This window comes from Xenopus laevis, chromosome 5L (genome assembly GCF_017654675.1).
Source record: "Xenopus laevis strain J_2021 chromosome 5L, Xenopus_laevis_v10.1, whole genome shotgun sequence".
Classification (NCBI taxonomy): Eukaryota; Metazoa; Chordata; class Amphibia; order Anura; family Pipidae; genus Xenopus; species Xenopus laevis.
In genome coordinates this window covers 96,535,867-96,558,913 of record NC_054379.1, presented here as the reverse complement: position 1 = coordinate 96,558,913, position 23,047 = coordinate 96,535,867, and the positions used below count along the sequence as shown (strand labels likewise).

The 23,047-nt window shown below is 39.6% G+C and overlaps 1 protein-coding gene and 1 non-coding gene across 3 annotated transcripts in view; both read left to right on the top strand.

Moving 5' to 3' along the window:
• Positions 1-14,300: 14,300 nt before the first annotated feature.
• kcnq5.L (potassium channel, voltage gated KQT-like subfamily Q, member 5 L homeolog) overlaps positions 14,301-23,047 on the top strand; it is a 290,294-nt gene continuing 281,547 nt past the window's right edge. For both annotated transcript variants that reach the window (XM_041563128.1, XM_018240565.2), the window contains exon 1: positions 14,301-15,511. In XM_041563128.1, coding sequence (XP_041419062.1) covers positions 15,114-15,511 — 398 coding nt within the window. In that variant the 5' untranslated portion in view covers positions 14,301-15,113. The remainder of the gene's footprint in view (positions 15,512-23,047) is intronic.
• LOC121393979 lies at positions 20,308-20,414 on the top strand. Its single transcript, XR_005961440.1, has one exon. It is a non-coding gene; the product is annotated as a U6 spliceosomal RNA (small nuclear RNA).

The following is a 23,047-nucleotide window of genomic DNA, read 5'->3' as shown; positions in this document are numbered from 1 at the left end:
CTTTTTCTCTGTAAAAATATAGCAGTACTTTCAGCTTGATCAATAAAATATCATTAAACTTTATTGGAGGTAAACCAATCATATTGGGTTTATTTAAAATTTAAATGATTTTTAGTAGACTTAAGGTATGGATATCCAAATTAAGGAAAGACCCATTATCCGGAAAACCCCCAGGTCACAAGCTTTCTGGATAAAATGTCCCATACCTGTAATAAAAAGGAATAGATTGTTTTGAAATTATATTGCTATTTATTTTAATACCACCTTCTAAAATTGTCAACAATGTTGTTAGTGTCAGAATTTAAATATTTTTGATGTCTGTGTACTTTTATAGGGCTATATATATATATAAATATATATAAATATGCATTGCACAATCATACCAAGACTGTTTTCTTCAGTCATTTCCAGGCAAAAATGAAAGATCCACCACTAGGGGATGCTAGATAATTTCTTAATGGGTGTCAAGCAATGTGTGAGCTTGTTTCTTATAGGATCTAATATTTTTGCAGAAGTTATACAGTATGTAGGTACAGAGGAAACATATATTATGAATTTTTATATTAATACTCACGTAGTATTTCACTAGCACAATTAAGTACAGTGACTGAAAAATTAGACATGATAAAACAAATATTACAGGGACTCTACTTTCCTATAAACTTGACCACACTGCCAACTTAAAAATTAAAAAGTAAAAAAAAGTAATAATAAAGTAATGCAAAATAAAGTGCAGTATGAAAAATATTCAGTAATTTTGAGTTTTTAGCCATACCTTCCTTCAGAGTTATAGTTTCAGACAGTAATAAGGAAACCTTTGATCTATGAAAATGCCAAATATTCTGTAATACCGACTAAATTTGGCTGTAAGGTAGTTTTAGTGTAAATTCCAGTTTATTAGTGTGACTTTCACAAGAAACGCAAAAGTTCAGGACTTGCCTGAAATACGGCAGCTCTGTAAGGCATAGAGTACTGGCGTCACACTTGTGGATTTTTATTTAGGTCTTGCATTTTATTATAAAACTTTGGCTTTACTTTGTTACTGTTCTGATAAAAATCACTAGAAATGTATTTGTTGTAATTATTTTGTAAATGTACTATATACATTTCACCCTGTCCCTACTCCTACTAGGAATATCCAATTCCCCAACTAAATTTTAACTAGAGGACCAGAACAGTAGCATTTTTATTAAGGGAAGTAAATAATTGGTCACTTACTTAACTTCAAAGCTAGTGGCTTGCATTTTAAAGAGAATGATAATAGTTTAAACTATGTATTTTAACTGATAATAGCTTAAACTCTCTATTATATATACTGAACTTACTGTGCCAGCAGAGATTTTCAGCAGAATAATAACGGTAATGATGCAGGCCTTCTAAGTTCTAATTTGTTCACAGGAGCTCCTCAACTTGGATCTTGTTAAGACAATGTTTTGCATGTCAGTGACATTGACAGGTGGCAATACTGGTGCTTTCAGGCATTAACCATATTATTCCATAGGTGACAGAAGGGGGTGAATTTGTACATTTTAAGCAGGTTGAAAAAAAAAGGCAACTGAAATTTGCCCCCTGTGCTATAGGCCTTATACTGGATAAAAAAGATCCTACACATCAATAACAATTAAAAATATCAGGGCATTCCAGTTTTTTTTACAATATTTTCAAATTATCTGTGTTACCAGCCATACCACCATATGTAATAAAGTAATAATAAATTATAAATAATACAAATAATTATTATAAATTATGATAAAATATTAATCATATTCCAAAAAAAGCAGAATAAGTGCAAAGCAAATCCACCCTGACAATGGGGGTTATGTAATAAAAGGCACTAAGTTTGCCCAGGAGCAGTAACCCATAGCAACCAATAAGATGCTTGCTTTTAAACAGGTGACAGATATATTGTACCTGCTGATTGGTTGCTATGGGTTACTGCTCCTTTGCAAACTTAGTGCCGTTTATTATATAACCCCCATTGTCAGGGTGGATTTTCTTTGCACTTATTCTGCTTTTTTTGGAATATGATTAATTTTTCTGAAAGTGCCATAATAATTAAATGAACTGATCCATAGGGATGGAAATGGAGGAATTATTTTAATAACAAAATTCAACAGCAACTAAAAATCACAAAAGTTCCACAGCTCTAGTACCCAAAGGTCATTATTTTATGTGCATGGCAAACTGCTTGCAAATCACAAGGCTTATCAACATGTTATTTGTTAAGGTGATTCAGAGCAGAGAATGTGCCTATTGATTTGATTAGCTGACTTAATATGCAATTTTGTGCTTAAAATCAAATGTTATTTGAAGGATTATCCACTTCTTTTTCCATAAGAATAGATAAATGAGTACCTCTATGCCCAAGTAATCAGTGTGAGGTATTCTGAATTTGTACTTTAGAACTGTAGCATAGATATATGGAAGTTACATTGTCGTCATTCACACTTTAAAAATGGGAATTCCTTGTGAAAAACTCTAAATATGTGATGGCCATTAACTGACAGTAAGAGGTAGAGACAAATGTCAACCTTAAAATGCCCATTAAAGCCTATTCAACCTGTACCACCTATAATGCAGTGGCAAACTAACTCTTCACGAGTAGGCAAGGTGATGCTACTAAAACTTTTTGTAACATAAAAATCTTAGGTAGGTGCTTGTCTAGTGACTATTCTTCTAGATTGTGGCAAAACAGATACAGGTCTCAATTAAGTTATTATTTAAATCCATTTTAGGTATAAGCGAGGTTTATTCAGTTTGACCCACAAGTCTTTCACTGAGGGTAAAGCCACCAGTTGGCACAATAAGGCCCTGAAGGCATGTGGTTAAAGATGCAAAATGGCACAGCACTTCTTCTTTTTTTTTTAAAGGTTTTTATTTTGCATTTTAAACAAAAACAAAAAATAAACAATAAACAGCACAAATATGCTTGACACTTATTCAGCCTGTGTTTACTTATTTTATATGTACAGTGGAGGTTTCAAGAAATAGTTAGCAGTCATATATTTCAGAGCACTTTCTGTAAGTCAACCAGGAGGGATGCATGACAGACACCTTAATTTAATCAGCAGTTTTAGCTCTTTAGTACAGGTAAGATACTTGTTATGTGGAAACCCATTATCCAGAAAAGCTCCAAGTTATAGGAAAGTCTGTCTCCCATAAATAAATAATTAAAACGTTTTAAAATTACTTATTTTTTTCTCTGTAATACTGAAACAGTGAAGACATCCTCACATGAAAGGGGAAAAAAGCTATACTTTTCAACTTGCTTAATTTAAAGGTTATCATATATGTTTCATCTTTATCAGCAGAAACATAGTGCCTGCAGTCTCAAACATAATGACAAAGTACTTATCCCATTCATGCTGTAAATGTCAAGTGTGCCTAGCACAGTGTTCCGTTAACACACACAGCGGTATCAGGGCACTTACTATCTCTGTGGCTTTTTTGATGAATTCTGTGTTACACAACCTCTTGTATTTTCTCTTTTTTAAAGGGGACCCATCTCCCAAAACAATTATTCCAAATCCTATTTTATGGCGTTAGTCAAGCAAAATGAACTTTGATTACACATCTAGAAGAAAGGGAAATAGTCTACCCTGTATCTAGCATTATGTGCATTCAAAAATTAAAGATAAATATAACAAAGACTAATGTGCTGTGGTTAGAGGTAGCCTGTAATGTCTAAAATCTAAAGGGATATTGGATTCACCAGTTTATATCTTCGTCCCATTTCTGTTTTATCCTAACAAACTTCTGAACAGGGGGTTGTAGAGTCATGTGGTACCTTTTACATCTATATGAATTAAACCAATGTAACAGTTAAACAAGGTTGAATGCCATAACTCACCTAATGTGAAGTGTGGTCCAAATACACCAGCCCCCAGACCATTAGCAAGGGGAGTTGCAATCTGTCTATCAGTACCAAGAATTGGATTGGCACTCAAAAAACAACATAGGTTATCGGTGACCAAAAAAAGTTTATTCAAATAAAAATCCTTTATTTAGGCAACATCCTTACTGCCTTACTTGTTTCATGGTCCAAGAGTACTTAATAATAGGCTCAGCGTATTATTAGGTGCTCTTGGAACAAAAGACGCGTAAGGCAGTAAGGCCCCACATCCTGTTCGTCTGCTAAATTCTACAAAATGCTCCTGCTATCCTGTTTAATGCTACAAAAGATTAGGAGTCAGAAGTGGAAACGTTAATCAAAAGTACAGTGGGAGATTCTCTCACAGTAGTAATGTAATAAAAAGTTATGTTTAGTTGCCTTCAGATATATTCTATATCCTTGGGGAAGAGGAAAACAGTGCATTCTAACCTGCCTTTGATTATTTAGCTCAGTACCTCTAATTCACTAGTTTTGTGCACACAACCAGCTTGAGAGGGATTTCTGATCCAAGTATGTAGGACTGAACCATGATCTTTCCAATTAGAGCCAGAAATGCACAAAATAGAGTTAGATTAAAACCATAGTTAACCTATATGACCAAGGATATATATATGTATGTACTGTATAGCTTTATTTGTAAAGAGCTGTTAACAGTGCAGTACAATGCATAAAATTACAATATAAATAAAAGTACAGTACACACAGGGAGGACTAGCTAGACGATAAATACAATAAATATACACAGTACACAGAGCTCATATAAGGACACAGAGCTTAAGTGCTATATGGTAAGAGCCACAGTAGGAAGGAGTTCCCTGTCTCGTAGAGCTTACAGTTTAAGTGGGTGCGTGGCTAACATACAGGCACAAATTGGGAAAAGTGCACACGGTAAAGGCATTGTACAATAGGTACCAGGACTAGACTAATGTTCTAGTGCTCCAAAAGGTAGACTTTTAGTTTTTTCTTGAAGAGGGTAACAGAGCACTGCTTACGGAGAATTCAGGGATGTAATTTCAGAGGTAAGGAGGAGCAAAATAGAAAGGTTTGGGATGACAGGTGGCAGTGGATGTGGATGGTGTGAAAAGAAGGCGGCTCTGAGAGGAGTGGAGAAGACAGCCAGGAACGTAAAGTGAAGAAATGTAGTGAGGAGCAGAGGAGTGAAGGGCTTTTTAAAGATAAATATATAGGAAGGCCGGTATTTTTTCCCAGAAAAAGTGGCAACCCTGGCTGTGATGTGAGCAAGGAACAAACCCCATCACCAATGCTAATGGAAATATAACTACATTTTGCCATACATAGCCAATAAAAAACACTAATTCTGTCCCTCCAGGCTGAGTCAGTGCTTACTGGCCAGTGTATAGAGCCTAGTGCTCCTAGTGCTCTAAGCACCAAACTGGTTGATCTTCCTGCGTATCACCAGCAGGGTGATATGCTGCTCTAATCAAAGGCAGACCGTTCTCTAAATTTCTCTCTCTTATCTAAAAGGAACAGTTCAGTGTGAAAATAAAAACTGTGCAAAATAAAAAGTGTTTCTAATTTATTTAGTTAGCCAAAAATGTAATGTATAAAGGCTGGAGTGACTGGATATCTAACATAATAGCCAGGACACTACTTCCTGCTTTTCAGCTCTATAACTAGTCAGCGACTTGAAGGGGGGCCACATGGGACATATCTGTTCAGTGAGTCTGCAATTGATCCTTAGCATTCAGCTCAGATTCAAAAGCAACAGTTATCTGATTGGGTACTGCCTGGTAACCAGGGTAACCAGTCAGTGGAAACCAAGAGAGATGAAAAGCAGGAAGTAGTGTTCTGGCTATTATGTTACACATCCACTCACTCGAGCCTTTATACATTACATTTTTGGCTAACTAACCATATTAGAAACATGTTTTATTTTGCACAGCCTATCTATTTACCCAGTTTTTATTTTTATACTGAACGATTCCTTTAATACATAGAAATATGTATGACATATACCTTTGATCCCAAACGCAAGTGCTAGATCACTAAGGGTCTGGCCACACGTGCAGATTCGGGGAGATTATTCGGCAGGCAACAAATCTCCTCTTCTTCTCAGCGACTAATCTCCCCGATCTGCCTTCCCCTGCCTTCCGCTGGCTAAAACGGAAATCACCTGGGGGCGCATCGATTTCCGAAGTTGTCCGTAATTGCTGCACAAGGTAACTTCGGGTGCCTTCAGAAAACGAAGCACTCCAAGTGCCTTCATTTTAGCCGGGCGGAAGGTAGAGGAAGACAGATAGGGGAGATTAGTCGCGTGAAGAAGAGGAGATTTGTCGCCTGGCGACTAATCTCCCCGAATCTGCCCGTATGGCCAGACCCTAAGGAGTACAATAGCGAGTTCCTTAGTGCTCATTTAATAGCACTTACATCCAGGATATGGCTGTGCTACGGCTGAAATGACATGTTAGGGGTTGGAGCAGTAGGACAGTGGTTAACACCCACATGCCACCCCCTGCCCTTAATAAATATAGCTCTGCTGAACACAGGCACTGCTGTATTCATAGGGGAAACACAGGTCTCTACACACCATTTTGGAATGCAGAGAACTGCAGAAATTTAGAGAAACACAGGGAAGGGTATAAAGTGCAAACTCCATGGTGGTTTGTGCCCATTATTAGTCCTTTTCACAATGCACATAGTAAATGACCCCCAAAAATCTCACAAACACTGCTTTGATAAGACTTGCTCCTTAAAGATGCCTGCAGCAGGTGCAAGCTTTCTGAAACACTAGCTACAATCTGTGGTTTGTCATGTTAGATGAATAGTCAAAGCACATTATATAATGCAAAAGCAATGTGCTTTATTTTTGGGAAGTTGGGATCACGTTAAAACATCCCGGGTAGCATGCAATCACATTTTCACATTAATTGTAAATTCCAGTGAGATCTTTGCAGAAGAAGCAGTAGCTTATTACAGTGGAATCCCTCATGGTTTAACTAATCTGGCACCCAGTAACCTCCTCAGCACTTCCGCAGTAGTGTATTTTGTTTCACTTCTAGATCATGTGGTGCCCGAGAGAGCTCATTTCTTTAGAAGGTAGAGAGGAAGGATGTAAAAACAATAAAATTCTATAGTAAGTAGTACTGTACAGTAATAATGTGCATATATTACAAAGATATTTTAATGCAAAGAACTGAGTGAGCCTTATATAAGAAAGTTTACTTGCATTGCTACCTAAGAGACTCTCTGACAACTTTTCTAGTCTCTCTTAAGCAGATAATACTCGTCGTATTTGTCTCATTGTGTTATTTTTAGCTCATCTTGGTTAAAATAAATCTCTCTGAGATGCCACATAGTGACATCATTAACCAGATTCTAATTGTGGGTACAGAGAGTCACCAGGGGACTTGCAGAGCTTAATTGTACAGTCTGAGAAAAGAGCTACAAGCAGTTTCTCTAAAATTAGTCCTCAATCCATATGTAGCTTTATCCTACAGTATATAGCTGTAACTGCTTGTGTGATAAATATTCTGCAAAATCTAGTAAGTACAAACCCCCCCATTGATTTCACAAGTAAATTAGCGCTGTTTAACCTGCACACATGTTTATATAAAATCTTAGTACAGAGCAAAGAGATCACGTAGATATAACTGTAAGCATATGTAATGTGTTCACATGCATTTAAGTACAGGTCTGTTTCCAGAAAGCATGGGGAATGCAAATTCTGGAAAATAAAACATTTTTTATACTCACAATGCATTATTTTGCATAGAACTCCGGCAAAAATGCAGGCACAAGCTGCACCCACTGAAACCAGCATACACTGCACCAAAATGGACACAAATTAGCAATCATTTTGATAAATCATGTAGAGCAATCGTTTTTTGGCTTCCGGGGAAAGTGAACCCAAAAAAGCCGCTTTGATGAAACATTTTCAAAACACCTTATTTTTGTATTTGTTTTATATAATTTTAGAATATACCCTATAGTAGTGTTGTGCCATCAGCTTGTATTAATGATAGCATGGTATGCATCAGGCACAAGGGTTTTATCTTACCGTATTCCTACAGTGAAAGGGCAAATTATTTAAAAATGCTCATTATGGGAATGGCATAGCAGATGCTAACAGATTTCAGGATAATAGATTCCATGGCCATCTCAGAAGAGGGGGTGACATACTTCTCCAATTAAAACATAGGGAAATGTTTTGGATTCACAAATTAGACACTCTTTGGCCATGGGGTCTCAATAGGGATTATACACCATCTTTATTCATACAAATATAAGTTGTCAGTCTTTTATATGCATTTAAGATTATCTTTTAATTTCTGTATCATCACAAACATGTTTTAACATTGTTCCTCTATTTATTTTAAGGATATTAATAAATCAACATTGTGGTTCAGGACTACTGCATGTATAAAAAGCGTCTCAGGAAATGTGCTGAGAGCCATATTCAGAACTATACGTCACAGGTATAATGATTATCACATAGTCAATGCACTAGATATTCACATATATTCATGTTAGTTCAATGAAGTCCTGATCTTCATTGGAGGTGTTTTCCTCTGACTTTATGTGTTATGGATTTACTACATGGATTTTTATGGACAATATTAAGAGACATATGTACATTGTGGACATTGTAATTTGAGATGACATCACTTGTGTGTGAGGTGTTTGTAATTCTCTCCCACCCCACCCCCCTTACCTCCTCCTTAAATACAGGTTCACTAATATGTACTCATTAGGCTTGATAAAGGGCCGGAGGGGTCTGAAATGTTGCCTTGCTTTTGAATGCTTATGGGCTAAATAAATCACCTATTTTCACACAGCATTTTTGGTGTGCTTCTGGATTTTTTCTAATATTGACTACTGTCCCCGTGCAAGGAAGGGGATTTCTGGATGAGCACCCACCACTTTCATCTAGTGGAAATTCCACAGGTAGAGCACTCCATTATCGTGCAGATTCCATAGCCATATAGGTATCTGATGTATAAAAAAGAACTCTATTTGGATCAAATTCAAATGCCACACCAAATATATACTACGGCATGGCACAAACTACATGCCAATTAGACCTACATGTCTCCATTATCCCTAATACAAAAAAAAAACGAATTTCACAGTACTACAATACACTGACTGTGAGTCCATTGGATTGTCTGAATCACTACCATAGTGAGACAGAGAAAAGTGTGTTATTGTAAACTAGTTCTCTGGAGCTGGACATCCTTGCTTGGTAAGGAAGGAAAGACATTTTTAAATCAAAGAAAAAGTTCTTAAAGCAGAATGACTAATTCTAAGCAACTTTTCAATTGGCCTTCATGTTTTTCTTTTTTATAGTTTTTTAATTATTTCCCTTCTTCTGACTCTTTCCAGCTTTCAAATGGGGGTCACTGACCCCATCTAAAAACAAATGCTCTATAAAGCCACAGATATATTGTTATTGCTACTTTCTATTGTTCATCTATCGATTCAGGCCCTTTCATCTGCATATCCCAGTCTCTCGTTCAAATCAATGCATGGTTGCTAGGGTAATTTGGACCCTAGCAACCAGATTGCTGAAATTGCAAATTGGAGAGCTGTTGAATAAAAAGCTAAACAGCTCAAAAACCACAAATAATAAAAATGAAAACCAAATGCAATTGTCTCAGAATATCCCACTCTACATCATACTAAAAGTTAATTTAAATGTGAACAACCCCTTTGATTCTGATTTAATGATCAATCATTATCTTTTAATGATTGGAATGTCATAATATCTACTTTGTTAAAGACAAGGTAAAAATCTGATTTAGAACACAGTAAATCTACTTTTCTTTTGTGTAGTTTTAAAGTCTCTTGAGCTATGGGAATGCAAAGCCTTCTAAGAGGAGAGAAAATAGTGCTTCCGGAAGAGAAATATGGAGCAGAGTGTTACTGTGATCTCTCCCAGCAATTGATGTGACCTGTCTCTGTGGGCATTTCCTGAGAATAGGAGAAGGTCAGTTTAGCTACACAAACTGCACCTGCTGCTCTTGTGTTTTAATTAAATACAAGAGTGTCTATCAACACACATGTGGTTCTGAGCATCTATAAACTGTACACTGGAATAATCTAAATGTACAGTGTGTACTTTTAAGATCATTGCATCTAAAATATTATAGTAAATGTGTCATTAGATGTGAGCTCAGGCAACAAACATAAGGTTCATGGTGAATCACCTGTACTTGTTCTTTTAAAGAGATTGTTCACCCTTAAATTGGCTTTCAGTATAACATAGACATTAATATTCTGAGACAGATTGCATTTGTTTTTTGTTTGGTGGTTTTTCAGTTATTTTACTTTTTGTTTAGCAGCTCTCCAGTATAGAATATCAGCAGCTATCTGGTTTCTAGGGTCTTGTATTGCTTAGCAACCAGGCAGTGGTTTGAATGAGAGACAAAATTAATAGGAAAGGAACTGAATAGAAAGTTGATGAATAAAAAGTAACTATTGGAGGCTTACTGAGCAATAGGGTCACAGAGTCAGTGACCCCCATTTGAAACATGGAAAGATATAGAAGAGGAAGGCAAAAAAATAAAAAAACTATAAAATAAATAATGATGACCAATTGAAAAGTTACTAGGAATAGGACATCCTATAACATGCTAAAAGTTAACTTAAAGGTGAACGATAAAGATCAACACTGCGACTCCATCCGACAATGCATTTACTTACCTTATTTCCGTTTCCTTATTTCCGTTTTGTTGCAGAGTGTCGGATCGCGCCGAAAACGTACATGTAGTCCTACCCTTGCGTCGCTACCTGCGTTCGAGGCCTACATGCGCCTGTGTGAGTACAGCCCCATTGCTTAAAACTGAATGCGTCTACTCCTGCGCTGAACGCATAAAAACAGAACGCAGGGGAGCGCAGCTTCAAATGCTCGTCTGTAAGAGCCCTTAGATTTCTATTTGCATTAGCAGAATACCAGCACTAACTAACATCCAATGCTACAGATTAAATCTTCCATATATGCTTTGTCTAATGCAGGTACTGGTATTATGCAATGTTTACATGCAGGTATATTTTTGTCCCTAATGATAAGTGCATCACCCTCTACATTTGAAGAAGAAAAAATGCATTACAGCGCTGGTGAATATACAAAGGTCTTGTATACTCTGTCTGTTGATGTCATCATATTTAAGGATGGATTAAACTTGCAATTTCTATTGAAAACATGTTACCAATCTGTGCCCCGCACTCCGACCCCAGGAGACCCTAAAGCAGTAAATGCATAGCCTAGTCTAGGACTAGTCTGGAAAAGATCTAATCAATATATTGTAATTATCCTTATGGCAAAAAGAATGTAAAAACATTGCCTGTACCATAGGTAACGTGCCGTATTGAAACTACTGTACCTTTGTTGAAATAAGTTTACATGCACTGGAACCTGATCAAAGCAGAAACCTTTATAGTAGTCTCAGTAATTCATCTAAAGCTGTGTAAGAAATAAATGCTTGCACCTGTAACCCTTATTTGGCTGAATTAGGAAAATGCCAACCCTCTTTCACCAGGATGGGCTTTCGCTAAATGGAAAGAACACATTTTGATGTGGTTCAACTACAACTCACTACTGCCAAAAATATAAAGAACAGAGTTGGACGCCAGGGGTTATTTGCAAAACAGATAGAACAGGCTTTATTTCAATACAAATGCCACAGGGTTATAATACTCACAGCTGAAGCAGATCAGAGTACAATACCAGGTACATTCAAAGTGTAGCAGACACAGCATGGAAAGTCCCCACTGTAGTCATAGCACAGGAAGTTGGTAGGATCACCTTCCAGGGTTTCAGTACCTCACGTGGCCCAGATCCCATACAGCAGACGTGGAACAGGGGTAGAGCATAGCCTGATTCCCTTGTCAGTACTATGGTCCCTTCACCACAGGCAAAGCAGAGCCTGGGGGAGAGCTACTCCCTTCTATCCTCCTTGATGGAGCTTGAGCTGCTCTTATTAGCTAAACCTCTTTGACTCACTCTCTCTAGAGAATGCTCTTACAAGGGCTAACTTGTACACTGGATTCACCTCATTCACGGGGTCCCTGTACTCCGACTTCACTAAAGGGGTTGTCCCTTTAGGGCCTAACACTTCTGGGGCCTTGTTGACTCCAGGCTCAGTGGAACAAGGACCTGCCCCTGCATAGCACTTTGTTACAGTGATGCAGGATGTGGTCACCAAATAGGGCCAATGAAATAAGTACGCAAATAATGTCTAATGTATTACATGGGTTTTTCCCAGCAACAGGAAAAGGAAGCACTGGCAGAGAATGAAGCCATAAGGGTCATAACACTTAAACGTCCCTACACACCTATGATTTCTGGCCAAGGGGTACAGTAGGATCCAGAAATATGTACTGTATGTACTTGCAGATTGCAGAGAACCAATGATGATTCAAGTAATGATCATTTATATATAAATCAAAGCAGTGGAGTAACTAGATATTACTGGGCCCCATAGCAAATTACTGGGAATTACCTCTCATGGCAGTGCATCCACCTAATGGGATCCGGGAATACACCTGCGGGTGGCCCCATTAGGAAAACATGCAAACACACAAAGTACTATGTAACAAATAACTTAATGTAAGAGAAAGGCAAAGTAAAATACATTTACATATTAATTTACCCACTCCCCTGGGAATGAATGCAATCCAAATCCTGGCCCTCCGTGCCAAGCAAAGTCCAGCAACTCCTTTGGCACAACTCCCTCAGGCACAACTCACCCGGGGGATTCAATCAGATGGGTTGGCTCCTCCAGATCTGGAACAGGCATCCACAGCGATGAAGTCCTTAGAAGCTCCAGGCTCTCCTAGCGGAGCACACAACTTGCTTTAAACCTTCAGGGTATTGCTCCCAGCACTGTCCATAGAACCAGCATGATAGACCCCCTTTACTATATTTGGAAATCAGGAGCTTCGGACCCTCCTGGTCCAACTTCCAGGCTTGGGCCTTCCGCATCCCAGCCTCAGAGGCCTCCTGCCTCTACATCTTGACGGCCATATTCTTACTCCCACTGTCCTCAGTGAAGTAAAATCAGCAAATCCAAACATGAGCACATGGCATCTCCTATTTATAGAAAAGTGGTGCAGCAGCAACATCTAGTGACACCCTCCGGTATCTGCCATGCTGCACAGGCACAATGGTTTCTGCTCCTGCCGAGGCTTTAGGTAGTTTGTAGCTCAAATTCAGGGGATTTCCAGACAGGGGGTTTCAAACCATAGGGGAATTAACCCCAGTGTCGGACTGGGACACCAGAGGCCCACCCGAAAACCTTAGACCAGGGGCCCACTCTCAGTATTTTTTCTTCCTCTCCTTACCATAGGGGAATTAACCCCAGTGTCGGACTGGGACACCAGAGGCCCACCCGAAAACCTTAGACCAGGGGCCCACTCTCAGTATTTTTTCTTCCTCTCCTTACTCAACTTCTATTCTCCTAGTCTTTCTTCTTTACATACTATAATCTATATTCCATCTATTTAGCCTCTTTATTGAGGAAATAAGAAATTGCCATGAAAATGCCAAATGTTTAGCAGCATGAGGGCCCACTGGGAGTTTTCCTGGTATCCTGGTGGGCCAGTCCGACACTGATTAACCCTACGGGTCCCTACAAAAGGTTGACTTGTTTTACCAATATTTATTGAAACTGTATATGAATTAGTGTCTCATGGGGCCCTATACCTCCCGGGCCCCCCTGCAGCCGTAGGGTCTACTTCCTCTATAGTTACACACCTGAATCCATGCATCTAGCATCTTTTGGCAGCATCCCTTAATAGTAAATCTATCCATGTTAATACCTAAGGGATGGATGGGCATTAACATACTCAGAAATTAGTAAATGTACTGCCTGGACAACAAAGTGGAGCGATGGTTACAATGTTTGCCCTGTACTACTGGGGTCTTCATTTAAATTTGTGACACTTTTGAATGTCAGTGCATGGGTAGTAAAAAAATATAATGCAGCGCTGTACTATATAAACTGTGCACTCCTGTAGTTCTGAATCAGACTAGAAATACATCAGGAGATATGCTGGAAGCACATTCATATGTTACACATTCAAATTGATATTAGCACCGGTGCCAGCCCTTCACTCCAGGCATCTGAATGCATATCCAAAAACGGAATATATTATAATAAATGACACAGTTAGAACCTTTGAATAAAGCAGAATCAGCTGAATGTGTGCATTTTATTTTATAATGGAAAAGTTCCCTTCCCAAGAATCACCTGCAGATTTTTGTTTTTCCCTTCCCTTTCTCACACAAGATTTGGGGTGTAGGAAATGTAATGCATCCACCCCCAACAATGCTGGTTGCACCTGGGACTTGCAAGTAGCACCCAGACAGCTGCACGGGTAACATGAAGAATGTTAGTGGCCAATCAGAAGGAATCCCAGAGAGCAGCCAGTGGAAGGAGAACGACAAGCGCTGCCGCCTCGGAGTAAATGCACAAGCAGCTGCCTCTCCCTCCTCTACTCGCTCCTTACTTGCAGGGTTCGTCTCTCCCAATCTCCACTCCCACAGCAGACTCCGTGTCAGCACCGGGAGAAGTAGCGAGTCCGAGCAAACAAGTTCACTGTAAATCGCAGCAGCTGCCTTATTGGGAACATGTAGAGGCGGCTGGTGACAGGGCGCAAGTAGCTTGTGCTCCACCTACTATTGACTCCAGCTCCTGATACTGCTGGATGTACAAATGGCACTTGTTATGTGAGTGCCCTGAGCAAGGGAATGTCTGTGCTGAGCTGAAGGATCTCATGGGATGTGGCGCTGACTCACAGATGTCAGTTCACCACAGAGCAAACCCGAGCACCCGATTTACTTTCCTGTAGCTCAAGTAGACAGCTCCTTGCCTTGGAAACGGGACAGCGACCCCTGCGCACCCAGGGAGAGACTTGTCAGACAAAGTGTGACTCCGCCGCTGGCTAAAAAAGGAAAGCGATGGAGCCGCCACTAGCGAGAAGCAGTGCCAGGCAAGTGCCGGAATAGAAGAGAGACGCACGTGTGACTTGTGAGAAGAAATCACACAGGAAACAAGTCCAGTTCGCGCATTAGGCAGGAACATCTGACTCTCCCCTTCTGAGAAAGGAACATTTGTCCCTCATGCCACCGGCTCGTGCTGCTCATTATTGTACACTTACTGTGCCCCCGACTCCATCCCCTTAATCCCGTGCGCCCTAATCCACATCGGAAAGCACTCTGCCCGTGTATGCCCCCAGCACAGCCTTCTCTGGGGATGCCATGCCCCGCAAGCACGGGGTCGGAGCCGGAGACGAGGGAGGCTCTGGGCTCTGGATGAAGAGCGGCGCCGGAGGGAGAGGCAGAGAGCGATACTACGGTATGAAGGATGTGGAGTCGGGTCGGGGGAGCAGGGTGCTGCTTAACTCCAACCGCGGGGACGGATTGCTATTGCTGGGCACCGCCGGGGATCATGCCGCCCGAGTTGCAGGAGCTGGAGGTGTCTTGCACGAAAGCCGAAGGGGGAAGCAGGGCGCCCGCATGAGTCTTCTGGGGAAGCCGCTCTCTTATAACAGCAGCCAGAGCTGCCGGAGGAACGTCAAGTACCGGAAACTGCAAAACTATCTGTACAACGTGCTGGAGAGACCCCGAGCCTGGGGATTCGTCTACCACGTCTTCGTGTGAGTAAAAGCCGCTTCATTTCTATTCTATGGCTGCTTATACTGGTTCCCATTCACCCTCTCACTACCTGCTGCTGCTGCTTCTCAGCTACACCTGCTACCAGGAAAAGTAGCCCATGTCTTTATTACACGGGGACTAATCACTTGGCAGCAGAATGTAGTAGTAATCTTCAGGAGCAAACTGTGATGTTAGCCGGACTACTTACATGACATGTGTATAATAGCGCCATGTGATGATATACAGAGGAAACAAGTGCGTAGTTCCCCTCCACTGTTGTAGCATGTGATACTGAGGGTTGCCCACTACATTGTGCAGATACTCATGCCTTATAAGTACCACCTGCTCCCTACTGCTGCTCCTGCTGCCCTGGGTTCTTCACTGGCTTTATGGCCTAACACAAGTCAGCAGGGTCTGATCGTAGTAATTGGGCAGGTCAATAGAAAGAGGGTTGAGGAGAGAGAGAAAAGCAGAAGCCTCAAACTGCTCTTCACCTGAGATCCAGTCACACAATGCCATGCAGCCCCTGGCCCCTCACATAGTGAAAGTGTAGCTCACACATCACGTTATTTGCTATTTTCATTGGGCTTTCAGGACTGTTGACAAATGGTGTCTCATTTTGGGTCCACACTACATTTTGATGTTCTTTAAGGGTAAGGCCAGATGAGGAGATTCGGGGAGATTTTGTCGCCTGGCGACATCGCCACGTCTTTTGCGCGACTATCTCCCTGAACTGCCTCAGCGTTTTTTCCCCATAGGCTCGAATGAAAAGTCTGGCCTTACCCTAAGAAAGATATTGTGCTTCATTAGGCAAGAAGTGGTCCCGTGTTTTCAGCACCTTTAAAAGCAATGTTCTGTGCCATTTATAACCATTCAATTAGTAATATATAGTGAATAAAGTACCCCCTCTTGTAAAATATAAGGATATTATTAGTTACCGAGGAGTTTCATGACCATATAAAAACACGAGGCCGAAGGCCGAGTGTTTTTATACAGGTCATGGAACTCTGAGGTAACTTCTAATATCCTCATATTTTACAACTGGGGGTACTTTATTTATTATAATACACAAATTTTAGTGAGTCATGTGACAGAAATGACATCACTACTCACCGTTTATAACTGATGACATCACTACTCACCGTTTATAAGGATATAATTTACAGGATATTCATGGCTTTTGTGTATTATATAGTGAATAAAGTACCCCCTCTTGTAAAATATAAGGATATTATAAGTTACCGAGGAGTTTCATGACCATATAAAAACACGAGGCAGAAGGCCGAGTGTTTTTATACAGGTCATGGAACTCCGAGGTAACTTCTAATATCCTCATATTTTGCAAGGGGGTACTTTATTTATTATAATACACAAATTTCAGTGAGTCATGTGACTGAAATGACATCAGAACTCACCGTTTATAACTGATGACATCAGAACTCACCATTTATAAGGATATAATATACAAGATATTCATGGCTTTTGTGTATTTTATATATATATGATCACCCTTTATCTGCTGTTGATTTTCCTAGACCTATAACCCACCAGCATGAAACAGTGGTTGGAGTGCTGGAAGATAAATGTATGTGTGGATCCATCAGTAGTAGTAGATTAGTTCAGTAGAACGCAGACAAGCATATTTCTCTCTTCTGCATCTTTCTGGTAGGGTCAGCCAATACAACTGGATCACGCTCATCTCTGTAGTGTACTCCTGAGCACAAGCGTTGAAACTATTTGATCAGGAATAAATCCTCATTACATGGATGTCATGCAAAGCCAGCCCCTCTGCGGAGTTTAGCTGTAGAACATGTCACCAGTGATCAACAGGTCGCTTGCCTTGTACAGCAATTTCTGTGAGAGGAGCTTACAGCTCCATCCATCACACGTACTGCAGGAGCAATTGAATTGGAAGCTGAAGTACGTTTAATATCCTATTGAATCCAAGTCAGCAAGCTTTTTATGTATGATAGGAAATTCCCATTACATTAATGTGATCAGCCTTCCACTTAGCTGGGAGATGCCTAGCATTGTGTACAGCATGACTCTGCAACATTACACTTATCCCTGGGTCTCACATTTAAAGGCCATATGGGGGTTTTATCATGTTCTGCTCCAGAAAGAAAATAACGGGGTTACCCTGAAATTAGGGTTGAAGTAAAGTAAAATGTTTGTTTATGGCAGAAATAATCTTAATGCCCATTTTTATATTTTACACAAAATGGGTATTTTAACATGAGTTGGTGAGATTGACAGTACTAAAAATTCATAAAAGTGGGGGAGGGAATGAGAGTATAACACCAAACATAAAAAATGCCACATTAACATAAGTTGAGTGGGGGTCATAGTTACTATCATGTTCTTTGCGGCAGTTTTATACCGTTAAGAGTATTAAGGGCTTTTGCGGCCTCTGTCGAGAGTTGGGAAGAATGACAGCCCCCTGGGCAACGAGGCTCATGATCGGATTGCACATCTGCTGCTCTTCCAACTTCCTTCTCCAGTACTACCCACACACTTCCTGCTGCGTAATGCTCTGCACCACTGGACCTACTGTACTTCCAGGACCCTATCCAACGTTCTTACTGCAACAAAAACATTAAGGGGCCGATTCATCAAGAGTCGAATATCGAGGGTTAATTAACCCTCGATATTGGACTAGGAACTAAAATCCTTCGACTTCGAATATCGAAGTCGAAGGATTTAGCGCAAATGCTGCGATCGAACGATTAAATCCTTCGAATCGAACAATTCAAAGGATTTTAATACAACGATTGAAGGAATATCCTTCGATCAAAAAAACTTAGGCAAGCCTATGGGGACCTTCCCCATAGGCTAACATTGACTTCGGTAGCTTTTAGCTGCCGAAGTAGGGGGTCGAAGTTTTTTTTAAAGAGGCAGTACTTCGACTATTGAATGGTCGAATAGTCGAACGATTTTTAGTTTGAATCCTTCGATTCGTAGTCGTAGTCGAAGGTCGAAGTAGCCCATTCGATGGTCGAAGTAGCCCAAAAAACACTTCGAAATTCGAAGTTTTTTTACTTCGAAACCTTCACTCGAGCTTCATGAATCGGCCCCTAAGTGGCCGTTTTTTTTCCACACTTCATACACACACATTTTAGTGGATTGCTTTTTTTATTTTTTTGCACACTTATTCACACACACATATATATATATATAATATATGGTTTTCTGGGGGTCTTTGTACAGTTAAGGGGCCTAGTGATAAATAATACACATCCAAGGGACGGTATATTTATCAACAAATGAAGTTAGAGGTTGCCACAGTCCTCTAGAGTGAAATTCCCCCACTCTCCATTAATTTATATGGGATTTTGAAAGGCGTATTTATCAAAGGATGAACTTTCACTTTCACTCATTGATAAATACTCTTTTAAAAATCCCATAGAAATGAATGGAGAGTGGCGGAATTTCACTCTAGAGGACTGTGGCGAACTCTAATTTCACTATTTGATAAATATACCCCATAGATTGCAAAAGCTGAATTGGCAGGCGAGAAAATTAATATGCACTATTTTCATTCGGGGTCCATATATTCTGCATACATTGCTAAATTTATGCATATTGGGCATCAAACTGTTCAGTAAACCTCTGGCATTCATATTTAGGATGATTTTCCTTTGTATGTGAAAACGTGTAAAATAAATGCAGAAAATTGCAACATTTTTAGTAGGGATGCACCATTTTGGATTCGAACCCCCGAATCCTTCGCGAACGATTCATCCGAATACCGAACAGAATCCAAATCCTAATTTGCATTGCACGCGATTTCCCTCCCCATCTCTAATTTGCATATGTCAGAAAATGTTGTGAAAACTGGTAAATTTAGGAAAGCTTTTCTGCTGAGTACTTTGGAAAAGAAAAACATATTTACATATTTGGTATTCTTCAGAATATTTTTTTTCCAAAAATGTATTATATAGTTTTTTTAGGGTAAACCTACTGTTAGTGGTGATTTTGGCCTTAAAATCAGAAGTATTCAGGTTTCTAGAGCAGCGCTTTGGAAATGTGGTAGTGTCCTGCTGGGAGTTTTTGACCTATACAAATCAGAAATCTCCATAAAACTATACATATTTAGTATTGGTGTGTTCTGGAGACATGGGCCTTTCCAAATCAGTTGTGATTTAATGCATAAAATAAATCATGTTTCTACTATATCTGCTTATATTATGGAATATGTATTTTTTTTAAAAAAAATTGAGAAGTGGAATTACATCAACATTCTAGCATTTTTTGAAAGTTTAGGTTGTTCTGCAACTGTTTTCACTTTATTTTCTGCGGTTTTTGAGCTATTTAGCTTTTTATTCAGCAGCTCTCCAGTTTGAAATTTCAGCAATCAGGTTGTAATCTGGTTGCTAGGGTCCAAATTACCCTAGCAACTAGGGGTGCACCGAATCCACTATTTTGGGTTTGGCCGAACCTCCGAATACTTTGCGAAAGATTCGTACGAATACTGAACTGAAGGGGAAACATTTTTCACTTCCTTGTTTTGTGACAAAAAGTCACACAATTTCCTTCCCCGCCCCTAATTTGCATATGCAAATTAGGTTTCGAATACGGTTCGGCCTGGCAGAAGGATTCGGACGAATCCTGCTGAAAAAGGCCGAATCCTGGATTCTGTGCATCCCTACTAGCAACCATGCATTCTTTGAATAAGAGACTGAAATATGGATAGGAGAGGTCCTGAAAGATGACTAATAAAAAGTAGCATTAACAATAAATTTGTAGCCTTTCAGAGTCCAAAGAAAAAGGCAAATAATTCAAAAACTATACGAAAAAAGTGCCCACTTCAGCAGCACATACACTTAAATTGGAACAATACAGAGAACATTAGCATGGCCACTGTGCAAGGATGAAACGCAAATTTGTGAAGCATTCCATATTTTTAAAAAAAGAAAAACAAAACTATACAAAAAATTGAAAACCAATTGAAAAGTTGATAAGAATAGACAACTCTATAACATACTAAAAGTTAACTTAAAGGCCCCTTTAATACCTCATGCCTAAAGTGACACAGATTATATAAAAGTGATTATATAAAAGTAAAATTTACTACTGTTTATTTTAATTTGCATGCAGAATTTCTATAGCAGCTATATTGATGCATATATGTCTGCACAGAATACAGGGCCCATTGCTGTAGACATTTTTGATTCATTGCTAAGTATGCCTCTCTTTACTTCAAACTGAATTGATATTCAAACTCATGGTTTGTCATATGGCATTGTGTTGCCACTTGCTCCCTTAAAAAACAAGATGCACAAAAAATCCACATGTCGAATGCCTAATTATCAATTAACAAAGATGCAACTTACAGCATGGCTACATAAAATACAGACCGTGCTGTTTGCATCATTCATCAAAACGAATGGCTAATTAGCTCTGGCTGATGTAAATTGGATGTGTCTAGTTTTAACCATTTAAATACCATGAGCTGCAGAATCTACTAAGTGGGCATAAAAGCATATGTACAGGATCTCTTATCTGGAAACCCAATATCCTGAAAGCTCAGAAGTACAGGAAGGCCATCTCCCATAGACTCTATTTAAAGCAAATGTTAACATTTTTTTAAAAAACAATTTCTTCTCTGTAATAAAACAGTACCTTGAATTTCATTCCAACTAAGATATATTAATCCATATGCAAAACAATCCTACTCTGTTTATTTAATGCTTAAATGATTATTAAATTAATACATTAAATAAAACTGGTGACCCAAATTACAGGAAGATCCCTTATCCAGGAAAACCCCAAGTCCTGAGCATTCTGGATAATAGGTACCACATCTGTAGTATTGTTTTGATGCAATAGATTCTGTTCCAGGTTTTCTGTTGACTTTTGCCATTACTGGAAACACTCACCTTGGTAAGATCAAAGGAACCTGACTCATAAAGTCTTAAAAGCTTGAGATATATTTTCTGCACTGACAATTTAGATCTGAGTCCAGCAAGGTCTTTTTGTAGTGTGGCCCCTTTCAGATTTTGTTCTACTATAGCCTTTGTCTCTCAACAGGGCGTAGTTGAATTTCTAAATGGCTGCAGTGTTAACCAGTCTGTGATCTACCTACTTCCATAAATGTATGTGATGCTTGGCCAGGATAGTGCTTTGTACTAGTGATGTGTGGGCCGGCCTGAAGCCCACGGGTCGAGCCGGTTCTGATCGACTTCCATACAACGTCTTTGGGCCTTCTTCTTCCCCACCTCTATGCTCCAAGATTTATAAACTCACGCAAGCCTGACCCCTTTTGTGACATCATAGCGGGACGAGGTGACCCTGGTTATATAAAGAGGAGAACCCGTCGGCTTAGGGTCGGGTGCACGCGGAGCAGCAGCGGGTTAGGGTTGGGTGCGGGCCGAGTTTTTCTTGGCGCGTACATCGCTATTTTGTAGATACCTAAAACAAGTTAGGAGGCTGAAGATAACTGCAGTATTTGTTTGTAGAAAAGGTGGGGGACTTAAGCTCTTATTTCCCTGCTGTTGAATTTGCATTTACATTCACATACTAGTTTGCATGGCCTTCTCTCAGCAAATGTAACCAAATCAGTGCTTCTCTGATTTCATGGAAAGGAGTTGTTCAGTGTAAAATTAAAAACTGGGTAAATTGATAGACTGTGTAAAATAAAAAATGTTTCTAATAAAGGTAATTAGCCATAAAATGTCCGAGTGACTGGATGTGTAACATAATAGCCAGAACACTACTTCCTGCTTTTCAGCTCTCTTATTAGTTACCAGTCAGTAATCAATCAGTGACCTGAGGGGGAGCCATATGACTAATAAGGAGCTAAGGATCAAAAGCAAACAAACTAAAAAGTTATGTCCAAAGGGGGCCCCCTTCAAGTCACTGAGTAATTCAGAGTTGCAGAGAGCTGAAAAGCAGGAATTCGTGTTCTGGATATTATGTTAGACATCCAGTGAAGCTGCTAGAAATACTTGAGAAGATTCTTCCAGGCACTATGTAACCCTTCTTGCCATTGGCTATAGTCTCTGTCTCTGTATAGGATTCAATGGTTTTTGGTAGAAACTAAGGGAACTTTCTGTTAATGATTATTATAACTATGAAATAACTGCAACTGCATCATAATCATATCTGGGTGTTGCTAAGCATTTTGCACATGTCCTGTCTATGGCTATTTAATCCATACCTCCCAATGGTTCCATTAATGTTGTGCTTACTAGAAAGTTGGTGGAGTTTCAGGTGGATTCAAGCCTTGGCGTAAATTACCCAAATTAACCATTTTTGCATACCCTTTGCCCCCAAAAAGGCACGTTTTTATGTTTATGTTGATGAAATACATCGTCCTACATGCACTGGGTGCTGGCCATCTACTGAACAGAAAAATAATTTGGCAAACTAAGAGTGGCCTTGAACCACTATACAGGTATGGGACCTGTTATCCAGAATGCTTGGGACCTGGGGTTTTCCGGTTAACGGATCTTTCCGTAATTTGGGTCTTCATACCTTAAGTCTACTAGAAGTTAATTTATACATTAAATAAACCCAATAGGCTGGTTTTGCTTACA